Source organism: Strix uralensis, chromosome 7 (genome assembly GCF_047716275.1).
Source record: "Strix uralensis isolate ZFMK-TIS-50842 chromosome 7, bStrUra1, whole genome shotgun sequence".
NCBI lineage: Eukaryota > Metazoa > Chordata > Aves > Strigiformes > Strigidae > Strix > Strix uralensis.
Window position 1 is genome coordinate 39,640,160 of NC_133978.1, and position 13,332 is coordinate 39,653,491.

At 40.0% G+C, this 13,332-nt stretch overlaps 1 protein-coding gene across 2 annotated transcripts in view; it reads right to left on the bottom strand.

The window, feature by feature from the left end:
- C7H10orf90 (chromosome 7 C10orf90 homolog) overlaps positions 1-13,332 on the bottom strand; it is a 67,606-nt gene that overhangs the window by 25,170 nt on the left and 29,104 nt on the right. For both annotated transcript variants that reach the window (XM_074874061.1, XM_074874060.1), the window contains exons 2-3: positions 10,282-10,376; positions 6,952-8,032 (exon numbers count right to left, since the gene is read on the bottom strand). In XM_074874061.1, the coding sequence (XP_074730162.1) occupies positions 6,952-8,032; positions 10,282-10,376 (1,176 nt within the window). The remainder of the gene's footprint in view (positions 1-6,951; positions 8,033-10,281; positions 10,377-13,332) is intronic.

The following is a 13,332-nucleotide window of genomic DNA, read 5'->3' on the forward strand; positions in this document are numbered from 1 at the left end:
GTGCTAACGAGTGACTTGCCCCCTCCAGAGTCTTTCACTTCAAATTGTCTCACATTTTTACCAAACCTGACAGCTCAAGATAGAAATGTCCACCCTGAACAAGATGGAAAACATTGGAAAAATCAAACCCTTAACTTTCACATGCCAAAACAAGGAGAGCTGAACTTTAATTTGGATCTTCAGCAGACAATATGATCATATTTGGGAAAATGATCCTAATTTATGAGTTTCACTCATAGAGATGTTGTTCATAACATCATTAACAGGGCAAACATCCTTCTGTCTTCTAGGAGAAAAATGGCCTTTCTATCCAACAGATTCCTTGCTATGCCCCATAGTATAAAACTGAGCCTTTAATCTGCAAAAGGCACGCTTCCTGAAGGCAAGGAACTCCTTCAACTCCAGTCAAATTATTTTATGGTCATGCCCTTAAACTAGTGAAAGTAAACAAACAAACACCTCCATAAAAAAAAACCCAAACAAAAAAACTCAACCATTCTCCCAACCATCCATGGGTGCTTGTTACCTAAAACCGCAGAGAAATTGTTGAAGAACAATTAGCTCCATAGGAAAATATGAGTGCTTTAGTTGCAGCCAGGGTCACTGTGACATCACAGTGCCACTGAATCACCAGTGTCATCATTGAAAACCAGCATAAGAGCAGCTTTGGCTCACACAGCCTTGGGCATCATCTGGCCTATGACCTCCAACAGTACCTACACATCCATATGACAGGGCAGAAGGCCACATCACTCTTCTGAGTCCTGTAGTTTTTCTAAATAAGTGGCGTAAAGAAAGAACACTCCTCCACACTGATCTCTTGCTTCACCTCTTACACCCAATGAGCATCATCACCCCTTCCTTTTTCACACCAGATGATGGGGAAACTGGCAGCAGGCACTTTAAGAGCAAAGCTCAAGAGCCTGGTACTCCTTATATAAATGTAAAAGGACCCTCCAGAGAAGAGGAGGCATCCCCTTCCTTCTAAAAATGAATAAAAAAGCTCCAAGATAAGGAGAGGCAACTCCTATTGCCCAGCACACAGGCTGCAGCTTGCCTTGACGGCTGGAAGCATCTTCCAGAGTCACTCATAACTGAGGACTGACACTGTTTTCAACATCTGTAAGGACTGAACCCTCAATTTCTCAGCATCTGATATAGTACATGAAGGTCACACTGCAGTGTGACACAGACCCAATGACACAAAACGTCTAGACTAAGGAAAATTGACAGCCTCCTCCATTTTAAATTTATACCAGATGAAGTGAAACATCAAAGGAGCTCCTTTTAATGGGCTTTTTGGCATGTGGTCCTTTGTTCTTAACAAGTCGGCACCAGCTGCTATGTCCATAATGCCAAGTCAGTAACGTCCCCGGCCAGATTCTCGGCTGATGTAAATCAGTGTCGCTCTTCTGAAGGCAGATATTTCTATTGGTTGACATCAGCTGAAGATTTGGCTCCCCATGCTTAGCAGGTGCAAGCTAAAGTAAAATCTTCTGTGCCATATTTCACATTTCTCCTGTCTTCACCATCACTGCTGCTGTACACATTCTCAGGCTGGAGAGTTAATTAGCATCAGCTGTAGCTACTCAAGTTTCTATACAATAAATTCCATATTGTAAGGAACAGCTTTCGTCTAATTATATCTTGTTCATATGTGTGTGTGTGTATATATATATATATATTTCCCCCTCTGCTCCCCCACACACTCATCTCGTACTCTGGGTTATTGCATGGTGACTTTCCCATAAAGAGACAATGAGGTGAGAACACCAGATAGGCCACATTCATTCATTGTAACATTTCAAATACGATTTAATAATTGAAAGTAAATACTACTAATAGTCTTCAGTCTTAAGATTGCCTACTTTAGCCCATCCTGATTACCATGAGTATATAATAGTTTAAAGGTGACCTACAAATATTTTCTTCATATACAAATGTCTCAGACACCAGGGGCTTTTCAAAGTGTATTTAAAATGAAAACATTTTTTTGCTTTGCAGGTAGCAGCATATTGAAATTCCTCAGCATCAGCTGTTCTGATTTTACTCCAGTACAAGTACAGAGTGAGAGGGAGATAGAGACATGCACACTACAGAAAAAAATTAAAATAGTTCTTGAAACAAATTAAAGTCTAGTTATTTACCCCTTAGAAAACATGCTGCTGGCTTCAGCACTTATTAATAAAACTCTTGTTTAAGAAGAAAACAGAAGCCTATAATCATCTGGGGCCATTCAACACCCCAAAAGCCCAAGATCCCATCTCAGTTTTCCCTATTCACTGTCTTGGGTTGTTTTAATTAAGTAAATTATGCTTTCAAGTCACCTGCCGCTCTCTTTGGGAAAAAGTATAAGCAACTACAATACCAGCTCTCTGATCTGTCTTGTTCACTGACTTAAAGATGTTCTTCCCCTTCTTGAGTGCTTCATTTCTGAATTCTGAAGAAGCAAGGACGCCAGCAACGCAGCCCACACCAGACACTCCCGTGCCAGGGCTGGCTCCCAGTGCCCGCACTGACTGCCGCCCGCATTCATGCCCGCAGTCACAGCCATCACCACTGTGTCATCTTCACCTTCCATTGCTGACTCACGCATACCTCAATCCTGATTTCCCTACTTTTGGGTAGTTTACATAGCAGTACGGTTCATTAGATGACCATTTGTCATCTCCCTCTTCTGCATCTTCTGTATCTCAACATAGGGCTGCGGTAACCAGCACAGCACCTACCATCCAAACTGGATTTACATTTCTCGCCACCTCAGCGGTTCTTCCTTAATAACTCTGCACAGCAGTTTTGGGCATGACAACAAAGAAAAACAAGAGTTTAGATGTGATAAAAGTTGAAGTGTTAGCAGAAATTATTTCTGTTTATAACACAGCTGAGGTTTGTGAAGGTGCTCAGGGATCAAGATGTTTACGTTTATCTGAGCTTAAACAGATTTAGATGTTGGAATTTATAATCTTTCATAGTAAAGTGATATTGTTTAATCAAGAGGTCAAAATGAATTTAAAGTTGTCCCATTTTCTCCTCTTTGCCCCTTTTTAATAATTCAGCATAAAGCCCAGTAGGTAATAGATTGTAGAAGATGGATGGAAAACTAGATATTCACGTGGAATATATCCTTCATGAAAGGTAGGTGAGAATATAAGATTAAAAATGCTCCTGTCTTCAGCAGAAACAAGACTAATCTTTTCATTTTTAACTTACCTTGTATTTATGAGACATCAGCTACAGACAGTAAAGGAAATTGCAACATTCACCTAAAAGCAGCGTTAGCAAGTTCTGACAGCTTGTTAAAAGCCATGACCGAAGGCAGGGCGATGCACATCAATCACCTGTGACAAGGACCTCATGGAGCTTGGCCCAGGCTTACCCTTGGTCATATCTCTGAGGTGGGTCATGTGGCTCTCAGTGGGCCATTTCACATTAACCAGTACACGTTCCTTAAACTGCCCAAGGGATTTAAATGCTGGCCACTCATTAAAGATAAACACAATTATGCCCTATGACTTTACGTCCTCCTGCAGTTCAAGTCTGACTTCACGTGTAGCATGGATTTTCCAGCACTTACAGTCCAATCTCTTGCCAGACAATGGAAGTAAAGTACCCAAAGCAACAGAGTCAGTAGAAGATACAGTCCACAGCGGTGAAATCACAAGATCATATTCCATCCTTGGGATACTATAGCATGAAACATGGCTTTAAACACTAACTGAGTCTGAGAGATTTGGATTTCTAAGTATAATTACCATCCGTGAGCATAGACCAAGATTTACATTTCATTAATATTCCTAAAATATCCTTTTCATATGTGGCACATTGTGGAAATATATACCTCTGGAGATTATCTGGACCAACCTCCTGCTGAAACAGAGCCTTAGATTAGGTTATCCAGGTCCATGTAAAGCCAAGTCTTGAATACTTGGATTTGAACATGAAATAGTATGAGTAATACTATAAGTAAAGTGATCGTTACTTTAGTGAAGCCACATGAAAAATTAGGAAAAAGACACTGCAAAGGGGCTATCACTCAACCGGCCCTATAGGAAACAGCAAACCTGGCCCCAGTACCTGTAAAGCAGGGAAGTATTTGGGTGCTCATTCCACTTCAGGTCCTAATAAAGAAGCCTATGCATCCTGGAAACTACATTTACAGATTTCATATAAGAAAAGTCTAGTCCTGAAAGTAATTTTTCAATTTTTTTTTTTTTTTTTTTTTTTGCCATGGTGATGTTATTACCACTTGTATTTCTGCTGGCAGGAAGGTATTGCCTACAGCTGCAAACTAATATAAACTCAAACTTTCTGGGTCATCAGAAATGTGATGGACAAAGCGCTCTCCACAGTTCCTTAAGCCACAAGATAACTATGTTAAAGTATTAACACAGTGTCAAAAATTGTTCACTGCCCTTTCTTTGTGAGTTCTTCCTTCTTTTCAAACATTTCATTTCACAAACATTTCATTACATAAACATATAGCAGACCAAAGTTTAACATGAATGGATTTGGAGGAAAAAAAAAAAAAATCTAAAAGAATTGGGAATCTGTAATGGTATAAAGGACTTTGCTGATGGGGTAGTTATTTCGTTGTGCTGGTAAATCAGCATCTTGCAATATAGGTCTTGTAATATTCAGCTGTACACACAGAAGTGCCACAGCAAAAAGCAGGAAGGCAACAGTGTTCCATTATAGATTTTGTTAGATATTTATAACTAGTCCAAGAAAAAAAAAAAAACATGTAACAGGCTGTAGGACTGTACGAGATTTGCACCAGAACGGAGTATTGGACCTAAGAGATCACTTCTGTCCCTCATTTCACCCATTTTCAGGACTAAAAGGAACTCACTTTTTCATTTTCTTCCAGGTTAAAATCATACCAATTGCCTTTCATTTTAATGAGCAGTGCGGATGTCTCATGCATTTAACTAGGTTTCTTATGATTTGTCACATTTAATGGCTGATGGCTATGCAAGACCTCATTACTTTGGGGATCCTGGTGAGAAAGACTGTTGTTTTGAAGCATTATTCTGGCTGTTTACACAAATTTCACACCGGAAAGTTGTTGTAAGCTGATAAACACCTTCTTATGTATTACAAAGGGTCTGATTAAGAGAAATATATATCTTTACATTCTACATTATTGCTTACACAAAAGGTGGAAGCAGTTAAAAAGGTAACACTTCCCATGTTTATTTACACCTGTATTCTTGTGTACACAAATGGTGGAAATCATTTTTCAAAACGACTATTTCTCAGCTGTTTACCTCACTTATTTCCCCTTTCAGTAAAACTGTGGAACCATGAGCAGTGTCCTATTTCACTTTTTAATTACTTCTAGTAAAAGTGATTGTTTCATGGCCACCACCGTTTCACCAAGCCCCGGGAAGGATCAATATTATTCTAATCCTTGTTTCTGTGGTATATCACAGAGAGACCTTAGATGGTGTTGAACGTAGCCTTGAATACATATAATTCCTATCAAAATTTCAGGAGGATATTATTATTTGAAATTAGGATGGTATGCAATGAAGTCCAAAACTGAAATGCTTAATTTTCTGATGTCAGCCAGTGAAAGGCCCTCACCAACCCTCACCCTTTTACATTTCTCCCCCCAACCCTTTAGCACCAGTTGGCATCTCCCCTCTCCTGCTCCCCACTCTGCCATCTCCCCTTCAACAACAACCTGAACTACACTTATAAAGAAATATTTTATCTCAGCCTTTCTTCAGCAACCAGTCTGAGGGGTGCTTCACCCTGCAGAACCATGCAGCTTTCATTTAAGGACCTGACTCTGCAATTACTGACACTGCTGGTTTCTCTGTGGAAAATCCTGGCTCTGTGGACAAGTTTCTTAAAGTTTAAAGCAAGAGGCCTCTGAATAAAGCAGTGCCTTCTCACTGTTTGCACCTTGATAATGGCAAGAGCCGTCCCACTGCTTGCAGGCATGGGAAAGTGAGTGCAGCGGTTAAAAGCAAGGTGCAAAGGGATGGTGCAGCCTGGGTTTTGTACCTTGTCTGGCCCATGAGACAGCTTGCAGCTTCTTTTTTTTCCCCTTTGCACATTAGGAAGATGAAAGTACAAATGAATCTTAGAAGTAGCTTATGTTCTGTACTGACCCTTAGAGCAAGAAGGCCATATAAGAACAGGGTAATTGCAATTAAACACATCCCAAGGTCACAGGGAACATGGGGGGTAAGATTTAACCTTAGTGCTTTTGATAAAAACCAGACTCACTCATTGACATTCTTCCCATCCACACTCCCTTCCTGGAGAGTCAGTAAGCTCAGCTGTGGTTATTCAAGCGCACTGTAAAATAGCTGCTACAACCCAGTACAGCAGAAGCTATACCACTCTGGGTATGAAGCAATCCCCACAGTACCTTTCCCTTCCCCGACAGCAATGTTGCGAAGAAAATTTTATGTTTGCAAAATGCTTGGAGATGTTTGAAACAAATGTGTTCAAGATTTGCAAGCCATTTACCTAGAGCCATTAGTTATAAAACCCTAGGCTTATTACTATAGCCTTCTAAATAAAAGCTGAAATAATTTTTAATTGCAAAACCAAGCATAGTGCAGCCATCTTCTTAATCTCACACCTTGAAATTCAGCCCTTATACAAGGAAAGACCTAATAATTTTCAGGTGTTAAGTGCTTGCATGTTGCTGGGAGAAAAAAAAATAGTTATAAATGGTTAAAAATAGAAATTTAATGCAGAAGACACAGGCAGAGTTTTCTCTATCATCTGATGAGCAGCATGTATCTCTAGCATGGCAAATATATTCATGGTAGTCCTGGAACTGAAAGTGTCTGGGTTGTGCTCTGACTCTCCGTGCCTTTGCAGAAGCAAGGATTACTATTGCTATTATCTGTTTACATAAAATCATTGTGGTGGGTCTGTTCCAGCCCGAACCTCTGCTCCACCAGACTGAGGTTTATGGAAATCACTTACCTGCCTCGTCACTTGAATTAGGAAGCTGGAGAGAAAATGTAGTGTGATAGCTGCCAGACTGCTTAACATCATCTTTCTTTGCTGTTACTACATTATTAGGTCCTCTGGGTATATCCACAAATGCTGGAAGTTCAGAGACAAAGACACTTTGCAAAGGGTGTTTACTACCCAAAGAGCCTTCATTTGTTTTCTCTTTATTAATTACATTATTTTCTGTTAAGTCTGCACTCAAGTTTGATCTGAGTGGAGTCTTGTTTTCTCCTAGGAGCTTTGTTTGAAATATCTCTGCTATTGGCTCTCCATTAGCTATGCCATCTACTCCATCTGCTGTTAATCTAGACAAACTGCAATTTATATTGAAGGACAACGTTGATCTATGAATTTTTTGGCATTTAATTTGAGGTTGGTCAATGCACACATTGAGTGACTTATCTAAATAATAAATGGTATTTGGACACTGCTGAGAAACCTGAAGGTGGACACATGAGATGAATGAAGGTGGTACTTTCTCTCTCCCATCACTGCTCTGAAGACCCATGCTGTTCTTGTTTCCAGGGTGAAAAAGCTGCTTTCGTGGCTCTTCACCTAACTGTGAGCAAGATTCAGAAATCTTTAACGGAGAGGCACGTTGGCTTGCGTGGCTTGGTGGAGACCAGAGATGGAGGGCAGGAGGGACTCTGCTCGAGGTGGGGGACGTGGCGTTGGACTCTTGCACAGCCCCAGGTCCACGTGCTGGGTCATCAGAGCCTGCAGCAACGCGTCTGGCTGTAACTGTTATGGAGGCAAACCCTTTCTGCTGGTTTTGACACTGTTTTTCCTCTGCAGCAGGAGAATCCGATGAAGATGTGGTGTCATCTAAAGATGCCTGAATTTCTAATCTTCTGGGAAGTACCATAAATGCTCTGTTAATGTTGTTTGAACCATGGTTAGCCAAAGATTGCTTTGTGTGATAAGCACTGGGCTGGGGGATTGTGGACTGCATAGGCAAAGCAGGCCAATTTTCTTTTGATTTATTCTCATCAATCATCTGTGAAATGACTATCGGTGAAATCAATGTTGTATTTTGTGATGGCAGAGATTCCTGCAAATGAAAAGATTAAAATTATCAACATACTCTGTCAGAATATGTGTAACTATCTACCATCTCTCACACCAGACAGTTTAGTTCAAGTTTTCTTGTTAACTTTCTATTCATAATAACTTTGTCATTTAAAAATACATGCTCTTGAAATCAGCTCTGAGTTGTCTGAGACTTTAAGGAAAACCTTATCGCTCTGGTGCAAAAAAATTTTAAATTAAAAATGTGTATTCTATAGTATTATTTTCAGTATTGAACCCATTGTTGCAGTTGGTATTTGTGGCTGCTATGTTTGTTTAAAAATGGACATGTCAAAGGCAATTGCCAGTTTCAGACTCTAAATTGCTCTTTCATGATGATCTGCTGGAATTAAAATGCATTTAAGCATATTATGAATCATTAGCCTGAAGGTCCACGTTTGCCATCACATGCTGCAGAGGACACGTGAGCACCAGGGTCATGACTGTCCTACAACCTCACCAGTTATAAATGTGGAAAAACTCCTCCGTGATCCCTCCCACAAGAGTGATATAATCACCCATAAGGGCTCTGGGTACTATTTTAATTCATTATTTCCCTCTTGCTTATGATTACTTGGTGGCACCTATCAGTGATATAAAACCACATATGTCCAAGATTGATTGACAGCAGCCCAGATTCATTTTTCCAACCATGACAGTAACCATCTATCTTGATATACCGTACAGTACTTCACTGGATGTGACAAAGGAGGTGCTTTTACGTTAAAGCTATCTGACAAAGAGTAAACCTGGCTTTAAAATCTCTTGCTATTTTTTTCCACTTGGCTGGTCACAGAAGTCACATGCAATAAAGCATCTGGCCTAATCTCACTGCTGCTGTAAATTGGCTGATTAGATTGCTCCTGCCCTGTGTTCCTAGATCTCTCGATCCTAACAGAAGAAAACCCCACTGAATAGGCATGCAAAATCTGAGGATTAGCTTCATAATGAAAGTTCATCCAACTTCATTTGGGGTTTGGGTGCCATTTGCTGTACTGCTCCTGCTTGTTATGAATTCATCTCAGTCATATCTGGGGTCTATTATCTGATAACCAATGCCAGTACTTGACAAGCGTTCCACAAAACATAATATTATTCTTTCTCAAGGAAGACAGCATAATATTATTCTTCAAGGAAGACCCCTATGAGTGACAGTTGTGACCTCCTGGGTGCCATGGTTATCCTTCTCAGAGCTTGGGTGCTGGAGTCGGGACATTGCACTGGACCCCATGGGGAAAACCATTCTTGCAGTCCTGTCCTCAATGCATGCAAACAACAAGAAAACAGGCTCCTTTCTTCTTGGGAAGGCTGATTTGGGAACCCAAATATGTAGAGGTAGATTAAGAGTTTATTAATGAGTTGAAATGCCAAGTAAATTTTATCAACTCTCTAAACCAGCTGCCTGTGGTTTTGACAATTCAATAATTTCACAGCCCCAGGTAAAGCATCCTCTTCCTTCTTTGTTTCTTTCATTGTTTGTAACAACATTTGCCTCATATTTTCTGCATTGCATTTACTTCTACCTACAGGTTTAAGACCATTGCACACCTTCCAAAACTCTCAACTTCCTCAAAATTTCTACAGGGCACCGAAGAAGAAAGTTCCTTGAAATACTTTATTTTGGATACGTGTCTCATGCTCCAGTAGTTAACTTGACATTTATTTCTTTTGTTAAGGGCTGCACAGATGGAGACATTCTGGAAGAGTCCAAAGGAATGTCAAAAGTGCTCCTGATTAGCTTCAAACTCATGCACCAGTATTTTAATTTGTTTTTCCTTTTTCTGCCTGAGTATATGCATTATTCCCTCCTCCCAATCTTTGGCAAAGAAATGGATCTTAAAGGTTTGACCAGCTGATCCTATGCTCTTTGGGAGCTTCCAAGCTTCACTGCATCTTGTGAAAAAAACCCACACACTTAAAGTAATTGTGGTGAACTGAAAACCTCAGGCTTTATCCTGAGAACATCTGAGACAGACTGTATTGATATTTGGGATACCACTTAGTCTCCTGGGGTGTTTTTAACAACTTCTTTTCCCCCACAAAACATGCAAGTTTTTTCCCCCCTCACCAAGAACACACAGAATGACAACATTTAGCCACCATTTTATTTGGCTTTTCTGCTGCCTAAGCTAAGCTTAGATAAACAAACCAAGTCCAAATGTACTGCTCAGCAATCAGCAATTGTTTTTTAAACTTGCTGACTGCTATCTAAACATAATTTATTTATTTTACCTTGGTAGAGCTTGATTTTCTCTCTGCAGCACTCTCCCGCTGAAGGCCTGTGCATGTCGTCTGACCATCAACACCCCATTGCTTTTGTGTCAATCCTGGGGAAAAAACAGAGAAAGTAACATTATTTTCAGTTTTCTAGAGGAGATGTGGTTTTAAATGGAGTTCAGGCAGGAGGGAAAGAACTACTGTAAATGATCTGATTGCGCTGGGATCTGGTTATCGGAGAGATCCTGTTTCTCCCTCTTCCCAGGAGAGGCACTTGAAACACCCCAGGATCCTGTTGCAAAGATGCATTTGCAGACAGTCTCACTATGTGTTCAGGGCTGCTCCAAAGCTTGAATATGTCTGCCTTTGATTTCTGTGGCTTCAGGCATAAGTGTGGAAGAACTGGGAAAGGTGGGAAATGTGGATTTCAACAAATGTCACTTTTGTGTAGACTCCAGAACTGGGAGCACAAATAAGCACATTAATTGGCTGGATGCTATGAGTAAGATTTCATTTGAATTAAGTCACCTTCACATTTAAAGAACTACACTAATTTGAAATCATATTCACAAATTCTACTACATTATAACTTTCCTATTTCAGTGATAACTATTACTTCAGTACATCAGTCTCTGATTTTGTCATCTTTTGTTTTCTATGAGCACTAGTCTGTCTGCATCTTTTTACACAGAGCTAATTTCTATATAACACAGAGTCTGGGCTATTGCAATGATGCATTATGTCTGCTGTCCACAGTTCTGCCAGAAATTACGTTACTTTCAGTTTTGTAATAAGCATCCAAAATTGATTTTCAGAAATTCTCTTGACATTACTGGCTGTTGCTTTATTAGCAACAAGTCACACAACTGGTAAGACCCTTTGTATTATTTTCTTTCACTTAGGCAGCCTGTCACAGAAGTTGATAATTTTTTTACTAAGCAGAATTTCAGTTTACATGTAACATTATATTAACAAAGGAATATAAATCAGCTCCACTTTAAGAAGTGTTCATTAAAGCATATCCACCATAGAAGGCTTAATGGTTTCATTGCCTTGGGTGCTGCTAAAAAGTAGAAGGGGAAGAGGGGGAAGGTATCAGGTCTATCCCCCATCAAGAGATCTTGAGTCCCACCACATAACAGCAACCACAAAACACTAACAGGATGTTTGACGAACCTTCTGCTTCAATAAGGTATACTAAAGTACATTTTAATACTTTACTGGCACAGCTCCAAGATGCCAGTGCCACTTTCTATATCCATAGCTGGCATGAAAAGAAGAGGTTTGCTTTTGTCATTGAGCAACAGAAAGTCCAGAGCAACAGAGAAAACAGCTGGACTCATTAGCCACAGTATGGAAGGAAAGAGAATCCAGAAAATAGCCGGACAGAGGGCCCACTACATATTTTTTGGCAAAGGAATAATGCACGGCTGTAATCAGTGAAAATGCAATGAACCTGATCTAGCACTGGATCACAGTAACTGCGGGCACAAAACATGGGCGAGATGCCCTTGGAGCCTGCCCTTCACCCTGTTGTGGTACACAGGGAGAAGGAGGTGCTGTGCCTTCTGTGAAGGACAAAAGCCACCTGCATCCACAAGCAGTGGGATAGGGGCAACTGCTGGGTGAGCCTCACGGAAAGCTTATTTTCACTGTATCAGTACACTGGTGAATTACATGTGAACACCTTCATGATGAAGAGCTGCTACATATGCTGTCTTATTTACTTTTTAAAACAATTAAATAGGGAATAACTTGCAGAGAGGGATAAAGAAGAAATTCTTGGACTGAGTTAGGGCAAGACCTCAAAAAAATCCAGAAAGCTTGATAAAAAAAGATGTGTGTAATTAAAGAGACAACTTCAACTAAGTTATCAATATTTTCCTCAAATGCTTTACAATAAGAAAACCACAGTGGTCTCAGATTAAGCTGGAAAGCTACAACGGGAGAACATCAACTTGTGAATGTCAACCAGTGAGCAAGAGAAACCAGAAGGCTGGCTGGAGATAAATCAAATCCAGGCAGGCGTGTTTTGCCAGATGGCCTTTCATGAATTTAATGCAACTGTATTTTCAGCACAAGAGAAAGACTGAGTGCTACAGGGTCAAACAAGAACAAGTTATCAAAGTCCACACCATAGATTACATATAACATGTAAGTTATTCTTATCAAAGTAACTCTTGTGATTAGCAATAATCGGTAGGTAGGACCTTCCAATTTCCCACAGATCCCTTGGAATAGATTGGTTAATTCTTGCTTGTCTAACCTTAAAAAACAGCTGTTTCTGGAGCAGAAGAGATAGGAAGAAGTGGGGTGGGAAGAAGAGGAGGAAATATTTATTTTCTTTGCTAAATCTTCCAGAGTGGAGTTTTGCATTGCATTTTGTACCATATCCTGTGCAATGACATTCTCATATTACTATGGGAATCCTATTGTTGGAAAACACTCAAACTTTTGGCAAGTCATTTAATCTAGTTGCTGAGATAGATTAAATGGCATTGGTGGCAAAAGCTCTGGTATTTTTCATGATATTATTAAATCTATTCTTGGAAGCTTCACATTTGTTAATTCATGTCAATAGAACAAGCAAAGAAAAACCCCGAACCTTTAAAAAGAGCTTGAATCTGTGTTTGAAATGAAGATACTTCAGAGACCACAAGGGTTTAGCTCAGATGTGTCACATACAAAGTTTTCATACAAATTTTCATTGCTGACAAAACACATCGCACTGTAGCTCTTGTTACACAACGAAATTCAAAGTTCAGTTTTTCCCTGGTGTGAAAGCATGAAAGAAATGGCATTTCAAGTACTTTCCATCTCTGTGGGGAGTATGAGAAACTTATTTCTATCTGAGTTGAAATCCTGAGGATTTGTTTAACCTCCCCAGACCTTCCCTTCCCCCCGTGACCCACCTCTCCAACATACAAACGGGAGATGTGATGAGGAATAGAGGAGCAACTGCTGGCATGTGAACTTTGTCCTATCACATCTTCACTCTTTTTATTTTTTTCCTCACAAATACTGTTTGTTGAACCAAACGATACGCTCCTTGGCAAGGCATCTGGA